Here is a 21,301-nt window from a genome sequence, read left to right on the forward strand (position 1 = left end):
AGTATTTTATTTATTTATTAAAGCAGCTTTTTTTTAACAGCCCGATGCCCCTCCCCTATCAGTGTGCATTCAATCCACTGCCGACACTTTTTTGGCGCCTCTTTCAACAGATCAAATATCATAGCCCCACTGTCACGTGTTCACATTTATTCTGCGTACGAGTTTATCTCATCAGTACAGAGACCTTTTCGTTAAGTCCATTACTCTCCCTTTTTTACTTTCCCGAGTGCTATGGTTTTATTCTTTGGTTTTATTCTTTGGTTTTAATAGAAGCTCATTTGAACATAAATTTAGATCTTTCCCAGGTTTCACTTTTCATCTACCCGGTCTTTTCTGGTTTCCTTTCTATAGTCTGCTTTTCGTCTGGAGTCTTTTGAGTTTAGAATTACATTTTATGACATATTTTTGTGGTTATAATTGTATGACATGTCTAAATCGGTCAAGTTATCCATTCTTTTATTATTTTTTGTCCTCTCATACAGTGGTAGACCGCCCCAGGTGCCAGCCTTAGGGGGGGGTACACAGCCGGCTGGATCCAAAACCTTGCGAGCTGCTCTAAATGGCACCTTCACCTCAGCGCGTCTGCCGTACTTATTCCGAAGCAGAGTCGGCAGCCACACTGAAGTGCAGGAAGGTCCTGCTATGACTGCATTTGCCGCCTCTGCCTCCGGAAGACGTAAGTGGCATCGGAAGGGATGGACTGGCAGCTGCAGTCATTGCGGAACCTTGCCACAACTCCCTGCGTCTGCCGGCCCACCCCCTCCAACATCACTTACATCTTCCAGAGGCAGAGGCAACAGAAGCAGTCATCATGGGACCTTGCTGGTTTGGAGGGAGAGAGGAGCATAGAAGGATGGTAGAGGGAGAAAAAGGGGGTCAGGGTGGTATGGAATGGTGGTGGAGGGAGAGAAAGGGAGCAGATGCTGATGGAATTGGTGTACAGGGAAAGGAGAGAGAGACATAGGGGGGAAGGATATTGGATGGAATTGGGTTGGAGGAAAAGAAAGGGGGCAGATGCTAATGGAAGTGGGGGGAAGGGAGAGGAGAGAGTGAAATGCCAGACCATGGGCGTGTGGGAGAGGGAAGGGAAGAACAGAAGAGAGATGCCAGACCATTGGAGGAGGGAAGGGAAGAAGATGGATGCCAGAATAATAGGGGTGAAGGGAGAGATGGAAGGGGAATACAAGGAGAGAAGATGCCATATAGAAGAGGCAGAGAGAGGGTAGACAGTGGATGAAAGGAAGAGAGTGACAAGACTATGAGGAAAGCAGAAACCAGAGAAGACAATGTAGAAAAAAATTCTATTTATTTTTTTGCTTTAGGGAAGATGCATCGCTGTTTCTGTGGTGTTGCATTGTATACAGAGTCCAGCTTCTTGGTGGTTCAATTTAACCTTTGTCTACAGTTTTCTATTTTATCCCCCCTTTTACAAAACTGTAGAGCGTTTTTTTAGCACCGGCCATGGTGGTAATTGCTCAGAATTCTATGAGAGTCTGAGCTGTTACCACCATGGCTAAAAACCACATTATAGTTTTGTAAAAGGGAGAAGGGTTAGTTTGTGATTACATATTCCATACTAGGCGAAGGTGTTTTCTGTGTTCTGTGTGTTCGAAAGACATGGTTTTCAGTTAGGATTGACTGTGTAGGATTGATCTGTACTAGACTGTCTTGTTTAGTTTTACAATGGGTGTATTGATGTTGTACTGCTCACTGCAGTATGTAAGATGCTGCCTTTTCCTAGGTACACTCTTGTGTGATGTGTGGATTGTTACTAAAAATCATGTTTTTCATACAGATGGGGGGGTGTAAAAAAATGATGGGCCTCGGGTGTCACATATGCTAGGAACACCACTGTCTTCATAGTTTATATCTAATCCACACGCCTGCTTTTAGGACCTACAGAGTATGTATCCCTCTGATTCATGACAATTTCACTTCTCATGTTATCTTATCCATTCTTTTTATTATACAACTGCCCAGATAAGCATCAGTCTTTGACATGATTGGACCTTGAAAACTAACGGCAACAGTGTTCTCCCCAGAAATTTTTTCCAGCCATGAAAACTATTTGCTGCATTTAGTGTGCCACAAAAAACATTTGCTCCGTTTAGTGTGCCGAAGTTAAAAAAGTTTGAGAGACGCTGCTCTATACCATTTGAAAGAGGGCAAATATCTAATTATTCACTTCTAGAATTGGATACTTCTTAAATTTAATAAAAAATTATGGAACAAGTGTCAAACCTTAAGAAAGGCTGCCATATTGAGCATTGGAAAATAACTAATAATAATTAACTAATACAAATAGTACACATTTAGGGCTCCTTTTACTAAACTGCGCTAGCGGTTTTACCACGCGCTTAGCTCGCTCAGAATTGCCGCACGTACTAGACGCTAATGCCAGCATTGAGCTGGCGTTAGTTCTAGCCGTGTAGCGTGGCAATTCTGCATGCGCTAAAAACGCTATTGCAGCTTAGTAAAAGGAGCCCTTAATTTTCCCCACCAACAAATTTCCCGTCCCGTCCCACCCGGCTACTTTTGCATGCCACCCAGCTGGAAAAAATTTCTGGAGAAAACACTGTAGATAGTGTTAGGCCAATAAGTTATCTCAGCTTGTTTAACCCTTACATACTGTACACATATTCAAGAACAAATGGGCATATTTCTATAGGCATTGTTGGTTAATTGTTCTATTTAAAGTTGTTGGGGTTTGTTGTTTGTTTTTTTTACATTTTCTATAGGAAGACCAAGCTTGTGCCACATGTTTGATCCTTGCATGTTCTACTGCTGCAAGTGACAGAGAGGTGTCTGCATGGGCTACAAGATCCTTTTTCAGGTAAGTCTATCTTTTTTATGTGAAAAGCATTTGTCTATCAGACAAAATACCAAGCTTCTTATAGGAAGGAACTGCAATGAAAAGCTGAGTCCAAAATTAGTAACCAAGAGAAACGTGTAAAATGACGAGAGGAGCTCTTTGACTCATTTTTGGGCACTAACAAACAACTGAAAAATATTTATGCTGGCACTAATATTTAGCCCCTTCCCCCCAATCCTATTTAGGCATTCCCATGTCTCTCTTACCCCTGTTCCCGTCATACCACTAGGGATTTTGTCTTTATTCCATTTCTTCTTTTGGATTCCCATGGTTCCCACCGTGAAGTTGTTCCAATATGTATCTTTCCCTTGTCAGCAGGGTAATCATGTACACCACATACTCTAGTGACAGCATGCCATCTACTATTATATATCTTTATAGAGATATGTACCGTATTTTTCGCTCCATAAGATGCACTTTTTCCTCCCAAAAGTGGGTGGAAATGCCTGTGTGTCTTATGAAGCGAATATAAAAATTTTTACCCCCATGGCAAAGGAAAGGCTTTCGGGTTAGTGGTAGATTGCCTGTCTGAATCGCTGCAGTGAATAACCCATAGAAGAAACAATATTTTAGGGACGGATGTCACATAGAGGAAGGGGATTTTGCGCAAAAAAGGAAAACTGCAATTTATTCCACCAGGCGTAATTCAGGCGCGAAGTTGGTCTGGCGCGAGAACAATGACAGAGTATACGTCATTCCAGAGAGCGGGAATGCACCAGATTTGTAACCTTCAGTAACCTTGTTGTCGACTCCTGGGACATTGTTTTTGGGTTTTTTGGGGGGGAGATTTTCTCTCCTTTTATGACAGAACTACTACCCGGTTACTCTCCTAACTTCAAGAAACTGGCAGAGATCATGCGTCTGAAACGGCGTTGCCACTGCAGTGAAGGTATTCTTTAGAGCTCCGAGACTACGCTGAGCTTGTCCAGTAGGATTCCCGGAGTTTGTCCTTTTTCGCCGGGGAGGCCGGGCAATGGCTGCATACCATAAGTGTAACAGAACTGATTGACCCTTGGCAGGGTGGTAATGGCTCGATCCCAAATGTTGCTCGGTACCCAAACTAGACCTGTAGGAGTTGAGACAGCGGCATAGCCTCTCCCCCAAGTTATTAAGGGAGCAGGTCCATGCCAGACAGGATTAGGAGACAGTTTAAATTTAACCAAAGGTTACAGTAATGGAACTGTCGTTTGATGGTGTTTATCATGGGCAGAATACTCTGAAAAATAGTTCAAATGGTTAAGAGTGAACAAAACAATGGATAAAGACATTTGAACCTGTCTCAAATTAAGAACGGCATATTTCACTGGTTTCTGTTTTAATAAATAAGATTTCAATGTACAGTCCACTTTCCACAATGGCTTGTCCTGTAGAATTATAAGGCAAACCGTGAATTAATTGGATATCCCACTGTAAGCAAAACTCAGAAAAAGCATTGGAAGAATATGCAGAGCCATTGTTCTTGGCTTTCCCATAACTGCAATGCATTGTAACATATGATTAATTACTTGATTCGTTGTTTCTCCTGTTTGTGCTGTTACCCAGAGATAACCAGAATAGGTGTCAATAGTAACGTGCAGATATTTCCATTTCCTGAAAGGGGGATATTGTGTGACATCCATTTGCCACACTTGATTTACGGTAAGTCCCCTGAGGTTTACCCCATACTCAGCAGCAGAATGCAGCTGAGAGCATTGAAGGCAGGATTGAACTATTGTAGCTTGATTTAAAGGAATTTTAAATATTTTCACCAGGGCTTTGGCATTTTGGTGGAAGAATGCGTGACTATCAATAGGAGGAGTAAATTGTGTAAAAACCTTCCTGGTGGCAGCGTCTGCAAGATTGTTTCCTGTAGAAATGACTCCAGGAAGATTTTGATGGCTACGAATATGAAACATGCTAAGGGAGTGTTTACGTGTCGACAGTAACAAGCGTAATTCAAGAAACAATGATAGTAAGTTGTCATCTATTGACGGGGTGACATAGGCACCAGGAAGCTGGTAAACTAAATTACGAACGTACAGACTGTCAGTGATCAGGTTCAATGGACAGTGGGAAAAGGTTTGCAGTGCAAGAATAACAGCGGCTACTTCTGATCGCTGAGCGGATTATTGCGGGGGAGTGAACAAGACCCGAGAAGCATTTTCTTGGGTCCAGTGCACGACTTCCCATGTCTTGCTGCCGTCTGTATAGACAATGAGAGCGTCAGAGAGAGGTGTTAAGCTTAGTGCAAATCCAAAACGCCTTCTGCCACTAGAATTAAGCGTTTATCTTTAGGATAATGATGACAGATATGACCAATGAAATTGGTCAATGCAATTTGCAATTCCTCATATTTAAAAAGAAATTCCCATTGATTTTACGAAATGGGAAAGGTGATAGATATCAGATCCAGTCCCAGAATGTTTAATGCTCTATTTCGTGCCTTACAAATACATGTACATGTATTGAGGAAAACTGATATTCTTAGAGGGTGTATATGATAAATAGATCCATTCCACTATATGTAAACAAGTATCTGGGTTAGCTGGCCTAAAACCGCAATAGGTTGGCGTTTCTGCAGAAGGATGAATAAAGAAAGTGTGATATAATCTTGAATCCTATTAATGCATTGCGTTAATAATAGCCGGTTAATAATCGCTATCACTTTTTGAATGTCTGGTATTATATAGATCAAATCTGAAGGTTGTTTGCCTTAATTAAGTTTTAAAGTAATAATGATAGCTGCATGTGATTGCAGTAATTTGTGACCCAAATAAATATAAGAATACTGCATCTGAATTTTATTTCAGGTGCAATGCACAATCTGTAATGTTTTAAATGTGTGGCCAATTCAGAAATCCATTCAGTTTTTATCTTTGGTGCTGCTATTAAGATATTATCCATGTAATGATATATTAATGCTTCAGGCATATTTGCTCTGAAACTTTGCAGTGCTTGAGAAACATATATTTGACACAGAGTGAGACTGTTTAACATTCCTTGTGGCAACACTGTCCATTGATATCTCTGGGTCGGCTGCCTATGATTAAGAACAGGCACAGTAAATGCAAATTTTTCTCTATCATTTGGATGCAGAGGAATGGTAAAGAAACAGTCTTTAAGATCTATTACCAAAACCTCCCAATTTATCAGAATTATGTTAGGATTTGGAGTGCCACACTGTAAAGGGCCCATAGGTTGAATGCACCGATTAATTTTCCTAAGATCATGCAGCAATCTCCATTTACCTGATTTTTTCTTTATTACAAACACTGGAGAGTTCCAGGGGCTGGTCATAGGCTCTATATGTTTAGCATTCAATTGTTCTTGAACTAAGTGATGTAAAGCTTCTAACTTTGGCTGGGTTAATGGCCATTGATTAACCCACAATGGAATGTCAGCAAGCCACTTTAAGGGCAAGGCTGTATGATTCATTGTATCTGAAGCACAGTGTTAAATTGAGATAACAAATCTCTTCCCCAGAGATTGAGATGGACTGGCAGAATATATGGTCTCACAGTGGCAGTCTGCTGTGATCCTTCTAAAGTAACTGTTAGCCAGTATTTACTCTGCTGTGCTTCCTGCCCCCCCCCCCCCAAATTCCCCACACCTGTTTCACCTGGTCAAGGGGCCATTCTGACGGCCACTGATTAAGAGCAATGAAAGTAACATCAGCACCAGTATCTAACAACCCTTGGAACAAAATGCTATTGAGATAGACATTCACAAAAGGGCAGCTGTTATCTATTGTTTGCATAAGATAGTTTACTTGCTTTGTAGTGGAACCGAGTCCTTGATTTACATGCAATTCTTCTTTTCCTCCTGTAGGTGAGAGAGATGGTAACAGGATTAATCTTGCAAATGATTCACCTGAACACACAGTCTGGGGAACGTTAGTCCAAGTCGGCATATTTATTTTTCCTGTGTAGTCAGCATCTATCACTCCAGGAATGATAAATAAACCTTTTAGTGCAGCAGAAGCTCTGGGTAATACCAATCCTACAGAGTTAGGAGGTAAAGGTCCTGAAAGCTGAGATTCCAATCTATAGATTTCTCCTGCTGTTTTCAGTTCCTGTTCTGCTTGAATATATAAATCTATGCCTGCACTTTGAGCTGTTTCAGTGTTTGCATTTAACACAGTTGGCTTTGTGCCTGAAATTTCAAAGTGCATGGCATTGTATCTGTTTGTACTGGAGCCAGAGACCTGCCCGATGGGAATTTTCCCGAAGGTTTGTGTCTCGCTATTTCTGAGTGACATTGGTTAGCCTTTTTTTCCTGTAAAGAAGCTGGGGATACCTGTGCTGGAGGTATGAGTTTTGGATATGTGTTCTGACTTGAATAGTCGGGTGGGGGGACGGTTAATGAAACCGTGGACACCTTGGAGGACACCTCTGTACCCACTTCAAAATGGCTGCCAAGCCCAAGGCTCAGCATACAAAACTTTCCCAACTCTAAGCCAATCTGCTACTTATAGAAATCCTTCTTCAGGATACCAGGGGCAATGCATTCCTGTCTCTTGTACTAAACATTGTAACTGTGAATCAGATACCTCTGTATCTGCGGGTCTCAGAATATATTTCAATTCTTTAACATGAGCACGCTGCAAATCTGACAGGGATTTGCCCATACTTACTCGAAGGGATCCCGGAGGATGAGGTGCACCAAGTCTAATCGTCAGACAGAGCAAGCAGGGCGAGGGTCCCTGTTTCCCGGCGCCACTTGTAGGAATGATGCTGCACACACAAGACTCAGAGTGGGATGAGGTGACCTAAATGGATGGTCTCTTCCCCTTTTATTGAGAATCAGTTTCATTAATTACTTAGCTAATGCTCTACAAGGTTATAATGCATTTACAGTGAGGATTAGACCAAGGCAATACATTGTTTACATATTTCATGTGATTCACAAAGTTACTATCTCACGTGACATATGAATATATAATGACAGTTACAATAAAGTGATTCTCAATGTGTACATTCTGATAGGTCTCAAATCTTACTATAAACACCAACTCAGTGGGTAGTTCAAAAGTGTTCGCATATAGTATAATGAGAAAATTATAGCAATGGGATATCAGAGTTGACCTTAGAGTTTATGACACTCATCAGGCCTGTCAATTTGTCATTAATCCCTGCTTATTATTCTCATATTCATTTTTTATATATACTTTTTTTATTTATCATCGTTCTTATTCTCTTAATGGATTTTACTTGTCCTTTTAATAAGTTAAATAATTTAAATAACTTAGCATTTTTTTTTTAGAAAGTGTGCAATCTGCATAGTTCACCAGTGCTGTTCCAGCGTTAAGGTGATATTCCCCCTTGCTAACGTGTTTTGCATGTCTTTATCAAGGCTGGGGATTCATAGTTTAGTACCATCATTACTTGATATGCTGTCGGTACTCACTGAGTTGGTGTTTATATTTGGATAAAATATTTCTAAACTATTAGTGTGTGTCAAATCTTACTATAGCATGTGACAGTCCAAAGGTTATAATGCATACTCTAAGCTCTTAAGTCAATGCCTGCTCAGGCAAAGTCTGATTATTGCCCATATAAGGGATGCTTAAACAAGATAAGGAATAAGATAAGGGTAAACCTGTGTCAGGTTAATAAATGGCAAGAGTCAGGGAGGGGGGAATGCCTCAGCATTCTGTCTCAAGGTGCAAACCTTGTCCTTGCTTAGAATGTATACGTGACAGGAGGGAGAGGGAATGAGAAACAGGGCCTCAGATCCAAACACAGGCCTAGATCCACACATAGGCCTAGATCCGCACACAGGGCCTAGGTCAGTGTGCCGACCTGGCCTGTGTTCAGAACCACCTGTGTGCTGACCCTGCCTGTGTTCTGATGCCCTGGATCAGAACTTATCAGATCTCCATCCCTACACAAAATGGTCCATTACAGAGTTCCATCTAATATTTTGTGAGCACGTTAGTTTGGTTCCACCCATTTTTTTCAGAGCTGCTGCTGCCAAATGATTATTACAAAAGTATTTAGCAATATCAACAACATTGGTCTTTATTTCTGGGACACTGAAGCCTTTGGCTAGGAGTTGCAGCAAATGAACTCTGCTACCATATATTTATTTGGTATTCCCTTCATGCTCTTCTAAATTTCTTCTCAACTTGGATACATTTGCAGCATTGTCTAACTAACTAAACTACATATTAGACATTTGAACTTTTGTTCACATTTTATTATAGATTTTATTGCTACTTCTTGTAAGTATTCTGCTGCATGTTCATTTCCTGAGGTATTAATTGTTTCTGCAAGAAAGATATTACCTTCTTTTGTTATTAAAAAAAACCCCCACATACAACATGATTTGTGGACATTACTCTACCCATCACGACTTAGATTAACAATTTTACCCTCTAGACCTGTTGCAATTTGTTCCATTTCTCGGTCATTCACTTTATCTAGCAGTTTCCATAAGAACAGCCTTACTGGGTTAGACCAATGGTCCATCTAGCCCAGTATCTCGTCTTTGCGGAAGCCAATCCAAGTCGCAAGTACCTGGCAAAAACCCAAATAGTATCAGCATTCCATGCTACCGACCCATGCCTGTTTCAACAACAGACTATGGACTTTTCCTCCAGGAACTTGTCCAAACCTTTTTTAAAACCAGCTACATTAACTGCTCTTACCACATCCTCTGGCAGTGCATTCCAGAGATTAATTGCTGGATGGACTGTATCCTGCTCTCAGTGACTGAACAATATTAACAGGTCGTCAAGCCATCTACAGGGAAAGCTGATCAATTTCCTGGCTGTGACATCACCTGCCTTTTTTCCCATCTCTCTGGCTGTACTGCACTAGTGCTTTTAGCAGGGTATACAGGCTTTATTTTAGGGTTTGCAGGTTTAAGGGCAGTACTTTTGACTGGGCTAGCAGTCTTTTTAACCGTGACAGGAGCTTCCCTGTCACAATATACAGAAAATCTTTTCAACAAAGGTAATGAAGATAATATTGAGGAAATTGAATTGTAAACTGGCAACAAAGAAGAACCAAATATTTTAACAGCAGTCATAGCAGCAATTAAAGTTTTATTGAAAAATTGTCTCCTGATATCGACAGTATTCCAATTAAATTAATCAGAGGTTCAGAAGGTGCTATCATGGCCCTCACTTGTGTGTGTCAACAGATTTGGAAGGAAAAAACATGGCCAGAGAAGATAACTGTTCATACCTGTACTGAAGAAGATGATGCCAAAGACTGTAGTAGCAACTACAGAATGATTGTACTAATTCCACATGCCAGCAAAATATTGTTGAAAATAATATAGTGAAGGCTACAATCATACATTGGGCAAGAATTTCCCAAAGTTCAGGCTGGTTTCAGAAAAAGATCAAGGAACAAAAGACATTATTGCCAATGTTAGACAGATATTGAAGAAAAGCAAAGAATATCAAAAGCTCCTGTACTTTTGCTTCATTAACTACAGCAAAGCTTGCAACTGTGTGGATCACAATAAGCTATGAACTCCATCACAAATGGGAATACCGAAACATAGCCAGTTTGATCTCTTCCAGAATCGATTGTTAGTTCTTTTGGTGATCCACGACACATACAAAATCCTCCTCCAGCACCAAAGCTCAAATGAGTCAATCTTCATTCTGTCTTGTTTCTGAAGTCCAGCTTCTACATCTATAATCGATCACTGAGAAAATGAAGTGGAAGTTCACCTGAAGTGGAAGTTCCACCTGAAGTGGAAGTTCATTCCAACGATCGACCACCCTTTCGGTGAAGAAGAACTTCCTGGTGTCGCCATGAAATTTCCCACCCCTGATTTTCAGCGGATGCCCTTTTGTGGTCGAGGGACCTTTAAGAAAGAAGATATCATCCACCACCTCAATACTGCCCGTGATATATTTAAACGTCTCTATCATGTCTCCTCTCTCTCTACGTTCCTCGAGTGAGTATAGCTGCAATTTATTCAGCCTTTCCTCATACGGGAGGAAAGGCTGAATAAATTGTGCATAATTAGTTTATAGGGCGTTGTCTAGTTTATTTATTTAAAACATTTATAAACCGCTTAAAATCTAGGCGTTGAATAGGAGGAAAATATGTAATATTAAAAACAAATAACAGTACATAAAGCAAACATCAACTAAATCTAAGAATGTTACAATAACATGTCTAGACATCTTCAGCATCTCTCAACCCTAGAGAACATAACAGAATATCATGAAAAGCAATGGCCACCCTGTAAACATCACACATAGGCATCTAAAAATAACTGTGTCTTTAATGTGCAACAACTCAGATGATAAAGAGCCTCTAAGAAAATCAAGAAGCTTCAGTGAGTACTGAATATGGCAACACTGATTGGTTTCCAATAAAACGTGATACCAGGCAAAGATGCATCTTATCACCTTACCTGTTCAGCCTTTACAGCAAAGTCATCTTCAGAAAAGCAAATTTGGAAGAACAGAGTATTGGTTTCAAAATTGGTGGCTGAAATATAAACAACCTGTGCTATTCAGATGACACAACTCACCACCGGCAGCAAAGACATGCTGTATCTACTGAGAAAAGTCAAAGCTGAAAGTCATAGCATGGGATTAGAACTGAATATAAACAAGACAAAGATCATGAATGTGGAAAATGAAGATGTTGAGCTTGAAGGCAACTGGAATTCTTTACAGCTTTTATCTCCTGGGCTCTTTCGTAAACAAAGAAGCAACTAGCAAGGAAGAAATACTTTGCAGAATAGCACTTGGTTGCTGTTCAGTGAAGGCTCTCAACAAAAACAAGGAAATAATAAACGAAAATCAGATGAAGATCAGACTTGCCCACGCACTCATTTTCTCAGTGATCGATTATAGATGTAGAAGCTGGACTTCAGAAACAAGACAGAATGAAGATTGACTCATTTGAGCTTTGGTGCTGGAGGAGGATTTTGTATGTGTCGTGGATCACCAGAAGAACTAACAATCGATTCTGGAAGAGATCAAATTGGCTATGTCACTCAAAGCCCAAATGATGAAGTTACAACTGTCTTGTTTTAGTCATACTATCAGAAGAGAAAGATCATTGGAGAAGGATATCACGTTTAGGAAGATTGAAGGAACCAGGCGAAGGTTGCAACCTGCAATAAGATGACTGGACATGTTGAAAACAACTATGGGGATAACGTTGGAGGACCTTATTGGACTAGCACAAAACTGATTTCTTTTTAGACCTGTAATTCATCAAGTCTCTAGGACTCAAACATGAGTCGATGGCACCTAACTTGTGGGTTTTCAATTGGACAGAAAGAAGAGTTTGTTTCATAAACAAATGGCAATTTTTTCATCAGTTACCTCATTTTCTAATCTGCTGGGTTTTATCTATGGTGTTTTCTGGATGGTCAGATTTTTTCTTTCTTTTAGGTGATACACTGGATATGTAATGTCTATGATGTGACTGAAACACTATCCTGAAACTGTAGAAGAAGAGGATAGTGATCTCGAAGTTGGATAGTTTCCAGAATCCTTTAGGTTGATGATAGATTTCCCTAAACAAAAAAGTCAGTGCTGTTATTTTATTATTGATACCATTTCTGCTTATTTAATATTACTCATTGCACTTACTGTCATTCAGTACTACCCCCCACAAAAAAAAATGCTTGTTTTAACTCTCTGTTTCTTCATACCAACTATATAAAAATGACATGCAGTAATAATAACAACAAATATACTTTTGCTCAAATATAACGGTTCCTCAAGGCAATCTAAGAAATATGATGAATTCAAAACATGTACTAACCTGAAGATCCTTCCTGTTCAAATATGTTCCTGTTGTCATCTTCATCAAAGCACTTCTCGTGATGTTGTTTCATTCAGGCCATCAAGCTTTGCATTTCTTTGTTGCAGTGTTTGCATTTTGCACAGATGCCTACCTTAGTAGTATGCAAAAAAAAAAAAAATCAACCTTGTTAAATCTTGTCTCCACAAGGCTTATTTTTGTCCTTTTTCTTTGTTTTACTCATGTCAAATTTCAGCTTGATTAAACAATATTTAGAAGTTGCCCCCAGCATGCACTGTTTGCTTGTGTGTTGTGTATGTAGGTCATTAGAAGAACATAGAAACATAGAAGATGACGGCAGAAAAGGGCCATAGCCCATCAAGTCTGCCCACTCTAACGACCCCACCCCCTTGAATTTACCCCCCTAGAGATACCACATGTGTATCCCATTTCCATTTTTACCCCCCTAGAGATCCCACATGTGTATCCCATTTCCTTTTGAAATCTGGCACGCTGCTGGCCTGAATCACCTGAAGTGGAAGTTCATTCCAACGATCGACCACCCTTTCGGTGAAGAAGAACTTCCTGGTGTCGCCATGAAATTTCCCATCCCTGATTTTCAGCGGATGCCCTCTTGTGGCCGAGGGACCTTTAAGAAAGAAGATATCATCCTCCACTTCAATACTATCATGTCTCCTCTCTCTCTACGTTCCTCGAGTGAGTATAGCTGCAATTTATTCAGCCTTTCCTCATACGGGAGGAAAGGCTGAATAAATTGTGCATAATTAGTTTATAGGGCGTTGTCTAGTTTATTTATTTATTTAGAACATTTATAAACCGCTTAAAATCTAGGCGTTGAATAGGAGGAAAATATGTAATATTAAAAACAAATAACAGTACACAAAGCAACATCAACTAAATCTAAGAATGTTACAATAACATGTCTAGACATCTTCAACCTCTCTCAACCCTAAAGAACATAACAGAATATCATGAAAAGCGATGGCCACCCTGTAAACATCACACATAGGCATCTACAAATAACTGTGTCTTTAAAGTGTGACCTGCACCCAAAAACTGGTTTCTTGGGAAATCAACTGCTAGACTGCCACGTGGATTAGATGTTCTTTGACTGGTCAATTTTTAGCACTATGGTGAAGGAAAACCTTTACTGGAAAGTTATAAGTTGGCATGTGAGTCAGCAATGGCAGTATGGGATCGAGCCAGGATACCAACACAACGCATAGACTGTTGTGATAGGAAGTTGAAGAAACTGTCTACTCGTAACACATCTGGATAAAATTGTTGCAAACATGGTGTTCACAGCCATTTCCAGACTTCTATGGTTTCTGAGGACCTAGAAGCACGTGCCTTTTTTGATGACAGAATCACACCAGAAACAAAGCTACAAATGGTGCAAAGCTTACAATTAGAGAATGACATGGTGGATGTTACCCGCAGCAAGCCGCGGGTAACCTGCTGAAATGGGGAGGGGAAGTGCTTACTGCGGGTATGGGGACAAGGCCATCCACCGCCCTGTGGAGTGGTGAATGGCCTTGTCCCTGCAGTTAAGGGAGGGAATGCGCACGGCCCCCTCCCTCCCTACTTACCTGAATCTTATCTATCTCCCTCCCCCCTTACCTTCACGGCACGTTTTAAGTTTGAGTAACTTGTTGAAAGCCGCCGGAGCGTACGTGTAGTCGGTTGCATCAGAGGAGAAGCTTCCGCCCACAGATGCACACGACTGCACAAACACTCCGAAAGCTTTCAACAAACTTAAAACGCGTTGCGAAGGTAAGGAGGAGGGAGGGAGATGCTCGGACCCCGCGAGGATTGCCGAAGGGTGGTGGAAGAAACTAAACAGACGCTGAAGGGGGGTGGAGAGAAACAGACGCTGAAAGGAAATAGGGAAGACAGAGTGGGGAGAAGACGCTGAAGGGAAATGGGGAACAGAGAGTGGGGAGAAGACGCTGAATGGAAATGGGGAAGACAGAGTGTGGAGAAGACGCTGAAGGGAATTGGGAACAGAGAGTGGGGAGAAGACACTGAAGGGAATTGGGAACAGAGAGTGGGGAGAAGACGCTGGAAGGGAAGAAGGCAGAGATGCCAGACTATGGGGGGAGCAGAGGGAAGAAAATGGGTGCCAGACCAATTTGGGGGGCGGGGTGAAGGGAGAGGCACAGTAACAGAGCAAATGGAAGACGTAGAGAGAAGACAGACAGTGGATGGAAGGAATTGAATGAGAAGATGAGGAAAGCAGAAACCAGACAACAAAGGTACAAAAAATTCTATTTCTTTTTTCTTTTGCTTTAGGATGAAGTAGTATATTAGTTGTGTTGATAAAAATTTATAAACAAAGCCCTGCCAGCTAAACATCTCTTTCTCTAGTTCAGCAGCCAGAACTTTGATTTATAAGGAAGGAATAAGCTAAATATTGCAGTACTGAGGCTTGTATGGATGCTGCGGGTACATTGGCGACGGGGCAGTGGTAGGGACTGTGGTTGTGGGGATGGGGACAAATTTTTTTCCCCGTGTCATTCTCTACTTACAATGTCCACCATTGCCAGAGATTCCACAAAGTCTCATGCGTACAGATGAAACGGAACGTGTGACCTTCGAAAATCTTGTAACACAGAACACAGTCATTTTTGATCTCTTGATGAAGGAGGATCAGCAAAAACAAAAAAATATTCCTGAAGAAACTTCCCACAAAAGTGGACTGACTATTCAGTTTTTAAGGAATTTTGGAATTGGTTGTCAAAACTGATTATTAATGATGCAGCAGAATGAGGGATAAGCTTCATTGAAAAATACAACAATACTTTGACAAAAGATGAAGAACAGAAGCAATTTGTTCTTCAGCAAGTGGCCAGCCACCTAAAGAAGTTTCCTTCTGCATCAAAGGTGGCTCTTATGTCATAGACTGTTGATTATTTGTAGAGTTCACAAGAATTACTACTACTAGTAATTATTTCTATAGCACTACCAGATGTACGCAGCACTGTACAGTTACAAAGATGTGATAGTCGCTGCTTGAAAGAGCTTACAATCTAAAGTTTAGATTCTAAACAGATAAGGCAGACAAACAGGATGTTATGGATACTATTGGTTTTATGGATACTATTGGTTTTAAGTAAAATTTTGTGTGTTCTTCATTTTGTTGTTTAATTTTTTTGGACTATCCTACTGTCTTACCCATAGTAGAGGAACTTCCTTAAAATATTCTCATACTGGTTCTCTTGTACAGCCTGTTGCCATTATAGGTTTTCTTCTCCAATGAGAGAATAATATAATAAACCTCAGGCTATATACACAAAGATCATAAGACTTGTGGAGTATTCTGCTGCAAAGTTTTCTCTTTCATTTTTACTGCTTGACTTTTGCTCCTCACACTTAGCTCCTTGTGCAGCTTAGTTTCATAGTTTATTAAAAATTTGATTAAACACTTAACATAACATTCCAAACGGTGTACATTGAAAAAAGTTAAAATAACATTCCAAACGGTGTACATTGAAAAAATTTAAAATATAAAAAGGAGGAACAAACAACAAGTAGTAGACAAAATCTTCATACATTTAGACATACTTGATTATGGAAGGGCGATTGTAAACAAGAGGAAAAGAGGGGAGAAAAATAATTTTTAAGTAAAGTAAACATAAAAGGGTAACAGTGGAATAAAAAGAAGTTGGAGTTGGCTTCAAAATTTTTTAAAAACTGAAGGATTGGAAAATTCATTCATAGGCATCTTTAAACAAAAAACATTTTAAACTGCTCTTGAATTTATCCAAACTTTGTTCTGTTCTTATAAAAAGTGGGAGGGATTTCCAGATTAAAGGAGTAGCTATATAAACTTGGTACTTAAGATAAGGGGTTGATTCTGTGTACATCGATTTGCAGAGGAACAATGGGGCTAAGGTTCTTTTCTCAACTCTGTATATTTTATAACATTTTTGTGGTGAAATGCAAAACTAAATATCTGTGATAATACCTTTTAGATAGAAAAATTGTCTGTGACATTATAATGAATAACTTTTGGACTATAATGTATCTTAAACAGAAAACTGTCTGTACCTTTGGGCAAATAGTTTGCACTGAAATGAGGAGTTAAGGGGTGCATCTATTTCCCAGAACTGCATGCTTACAGTTTTAAAATTATCAGTGCTGTTTATGAAGGGCAGCCCTAGCAGTTTAGAGCTGCACAGAGTTGGCAGTTGGAGTAAAACCATAGGTGCCAATGGATAACAACAGGAGAGTATGAGCTTGTGACCTAGGGAGTTTGGAAAAAGCTCATGCGCCTAGGTCTCCATGAGAACCACAGACCACGTGCAGACACGCAGGCACCTCTGGAACTTCCAGGGACTCGTGACAGGAGTTCCAGCAGTTTCCAGAAGCCTAAGAAAATCTATAAAGAAGTCAAGCCAGTTTTTGGTCTTCCTTAGAAGGTGGTCTCAGTTTTGGGAGTTTACTCCAAAGGAGATTTAAGGATTTTATCTGGGCTGGAAATTTGTCTTTTGGTCAGAACCTACCAACTGACCAATGCAAGTGGATTAGGAAATTTGGGTTTGTGGTTGAAATTCCTACCATCTGAGCCCTGGATAACAAGAGGACTATAACATCATAGAATAATATAAAAAAGATAAAAGAGTAGATAATAATCAAGAAAATACAAAAAAGCTGCTCTTCTACTGCTAAAGGAGACAAAGAATCACAAAAGTCAACTCAAAATTGCAAGGGGAGAAAAAGACATCATTAATGCCCCAAAAGGAGTTATAACCATGCTGTTAGTGCAAGACTGATAAGGTACAAACTAATACAGCAGGTATATAGGTCAGAAAAAACTCCACTCCAAAAGATAGTATTCAAATCCATCCCACATAGCAGGTTGCAGAGTAGTAAGTCCACAGAGACCAATTAGAAACAGTCATACATAAACAGCAGCTGAAAAAAATGGCCTCATATATTATGCCAGTGGTGTCAAAGTACCTCCTCGAGGGCCGCAATCCAGTTGGGTTTTCAGGATTTCCCCAATGAATATGCATGAGTTCTATTTGCATGCATTGCTTTCATTGTATGCTAATAGATCTCATGCATATTCATTGGGGAAATCTTGAAAACCCAACTGGATTGCGGCCCTCAAGGAGGGACTTTGACACCCTTGTCTTATGTTATCTAGTCCAAGACCATGTTCATACAAATCGGGTCCCAGCTGTAGAAATCAAATCCCAACTGGAGTACCCCGTTTTGCCAGTTGCATCGTTTGGGGAAAGTAGAACAGATGATCCTCCGCAAAGGCTATGTTGCATCATTGGAGTCATTGAGGAGTTTGTAAATAGTTGGACTGTGTCCTGTTGAAGAATCTGTTCAAGTTTCAAGTTTATTCAAGTTTATTCATATTATTTGAGTGAACGCTTTACCAAATTACAAAGCGTTGTACAAAAGGTAAAAATATGATTTTAGAGAAATCACATATACATAATTCATTACCAGACCTATTTGGGTATTTGCTTTTTAAAGCCACGGGAAACAGTAGGAAAGAGGGGAGGAAATACAATTTTAAAGAAAAAGTACATAAAAGGGAAGTACATAAGGAGGGTAGGAAGAAGAGGATTGCTGGCGGAGATGGGGTCGAATAAGAGAGCTATTAAAAATCTTAATTTGGAGATGGCTGAAATCGTAAAGTATTACATCTTGGTTGGACATTGTACTGTAATACTCCTGGAAATGTTCCAGTCTTCTAACTTGTAATCCGCTTAGAACCGCAAGGCACAAGCGGAATAGAAATCACTAATGTAATGTAATGTAATATTTTCAGTTAAAGACTTCTTTAAAAAGAGGGCACTTTAAACTACTCTTAAATTTCTGCAAATCTTGTTCGAGTCTTAGATATAAGGGAAGAGAGTTCCAAGTCATTGGAGCAGTTACAGAAAAAATAGAAGCACGGCGTGTTCCGATAATTTTCAAGGAAGGAACATTAAGGGTAAACTGTGAAGTAGATCTAAGAACTCTCGATGAGCTCTGTGCAATCTGTTAAGAGAGTGCCTTTGCTTATTTCACTAAGGAGAAGTAAAGTTGGATCTTGTATGCACTTTAAATCCTGATGTGGTTTGCATTATTCAGAGAGAGAGAAAGGTCTTGTGCATAGTAATTACTGTGGTTCTCCAGCTGATAAGTGGGTCCCAGTTCTGGTCCTAACCAAATAAAATAATTTTGTATGCCCCTTCCCAGCTACCAGGTTAAATAAAGGGGTTACAAATCTTCGGATAAATTTTTCCTCAAAAAAGCATTTTATTAAAAAAAAAAAAAACAAAAAAAAACCATTGATTTTTAGCCACCCTGATATGAACACGCTTTTGGGAACACTAACTTTTGTTTGTTGAATTATTTCATTAATGATTTATGCAGACAGTAATCTCAGAGCATTTTCTCAAATAAAGAAATGTGTATGTTTTATCTTTTGCACTACAGATATGGAGGTGAGGCTCAGATGCGATTTCCATCAGCTTTATCTGCTTCAACTAATGTTGGGCCCATTTTTGGTTCTCCTGTTCCATCTAGTAAGTTGAAATCTTGGCTTTTGTAGTGTATTATTTTAAATAGTCCTAACAGCCAAAAAAAAGAAGAACATTTTCCCACAGTTGTTAATATTAACTTGTTTGTGTTTTAATTTACTACTTAATTTTTATTCTTACAATGTCTAGAGCTTTAAAGCAGGGTACTTATTGATTCTACTCTGTCTCCTCTAGAACATTGTTTTCATTGCATCAGTCTATTGCTTGTCCTCTGTTCTTAACAGCCATGCTTATGATGATGTACCGCTTCTTGAATGTTCTCTGCACCAATGACGCTTGAATCTTTGATCCATGATTCTGCTTCTTATTTTATTTGATATCTTAACTAGAAGTCAGACTACTCCAAGATGGATGTTTGTAAAATTCCTATGTTTTCTTATAATTTCTGCTATACAATTTTGAAACTTTCCTGCCTGCAGGTGGAGGTAGAGATACAGATTTTTTTCAGTGACATTACTAGTATATAGGCTTTTGCCTTCCAGCATTTAAAAATATTTCACTGTCTCCAAGAGGCGGTAAGATTATGCAGACTGGTGCAGCAGGTCCAGTCCATGTTCCCTAGAGTGCAGGCTAAGGCCCTGCACTTGTGATTGAGCTTAACAGCCTTGCTCATAGGTTTCGTTCTCAGACCTTACCCCCAGTAGAGTGTGGAGTTTGTCTCTGCAACACTAAGTGAGCACCTGTGTGTGCTAGCTTGGTATGGCTTTAGGCTCTGGACCTACAGAATCCTTGCCTGTGTGTTGGGGATGAGGACTATATACCTATTCTGTCCCCTTCAGCATTTGCAGTCTTGGGGAAAAAAATGGTGGAATTTAGCTGGCTGCTGAGTTACAGGGTCAGTCCTCGAGCAGGAAACTGAATTTATGCTTTAGCCTGAGATAAGTTAGAAGAGGTCCCAGAGAAGAAAACTCAACAGAGAAACCTTTCCTAGTTGTGGGCTGGAAGGGAGCCCTGGAAGTGAAGGAGTAGTGTTTCAAACCCTGCGCTGCTCCTTGTGACCCTGGGCAAGTCACTTAATCCTCCATAGCCCCAGGTACGTTAGGTAGATTGTGAGCCCAACGGACAGAGAGGGAAAATGCTTGAGTACCTGATTGTAAAAAACCGCTTAGATAACCTTGATAGGCGGTATATAAAATCCTAATAAACTTGAAACTTGAACTTTCAAAGTGTCAAGATGATGGTTGATGAGGTTTCCAGAGAGAGGCTGGCTATATGAGTTGAAGACTAGGTGTAAACCCTGGGTGAGAAGTTGAGGCGGATGGAAGTGCAGGTGGTCTTCTCCTCGATCCTTCCAGTGAGAGGTAAGGGAAGAGCCAGGGAGGATCGTATCCAGCGGACAAACGAGTGGCTACACGGATGGTGCAGAAAGATGAACTTCGGATTCCTGAACCATGGAGATGCACTACTAGGACTACAGGGACCAGACGGGCTCCACCTAACCAGAAGGGGTAAGAACGTCTTTGGACACCGACTAGCACGCCTGCTTCGCAGGGCTTTAAACTAGGTAAGTTGTGGGGAGGGTACCCACTCACGCACTGGCGATGTAAGCTGCCACTCCAATTCGGAGTCTGAGGTAAGTACATACATAACAAATAGTACTGTAGGAACCACACTAACTCAGGCGGAAAATTCACCACGGAATCCGAACAAACACAAAGTATGGAGGGCTATGTATGTTAATGCCCACAGTTTAGGTAATAAAATTTTGGAATTAGAAACGGAAATGAGGAACGCCGACCTAGATGTGGTAGCGATATCCGAGACCTGGCTCACGGATTCCCATGGGTGGAATATGGCTATACCGGGATACAACTTACTTCGTTGAGACAGAGAGGGCAAAACAGGGGGAGGGTAGCACTTTACACTAAGGAGGACATCAAAGTTACCAGGATCACGGACGTCAAGTACACCGTAGAATCCCTTTGGGTGAACCTGGCCAGGGGGAATGACAAATGCCTGTATCTTGGGGTTGTATACAGACCTCCAAGACAACAGGAAAACATAGATATGGAGCTAATCGAAGATATAGAGACCATCACTTTGCGCAGTGACACGGTGTTGCTAGGGGACTTCAATATGCCTGATGCAGATTGGAACAAACTTTCCGCTACAACCTGCGGCAGCAGAAGGCTACTAAACTCCATAAAGGG

At 40.4% G+C, this 21,301-nt stretch overlaps 1 protein-coding gene across 3 annotated transcripts in view; it reads left to right on the plus strand.

Moving 5' to 3' along the window:
- Positions 1-21,301, plus strand: part of NUP155 (nucleoporin 155) — a 261,773-nt gene that overhangs the window by 93,518 nt on the left and 146,954 nt on the right. For all 3 annotated transcript variants that reach the window (XM_033932712.1, XM_033932698.1, XM_033932703.1), the window contains exons 15-16: positions 2,739-2,833; positions 19,048-19,136. In XM_033932712.1, the coding sequence (XP_033788603.1) occupies positions 2,739-2,833; positions 19,048-19,136 (184 nt within the window). The remainder of the gene's footprint in view (positions 1-2,738; positions 2,834-19,047; positions 19,137-21,301) is intronic.

Source organism: Geotrypetes seraphini, chromosome 1, assembly GCF_902459505.1.
Source record: "Geotrypetes seraphini chromosome 1, aGeoSer1.1, whole genome shotgun sequence".
Classification (NCBI taxonomy): domain Eukaryota; kingdom Metazoa; phylum Chordata; class Amphibia; order Gymnophiona; family Dermophiidae; genus Geotrypetes; species Geotrypetes seraphini.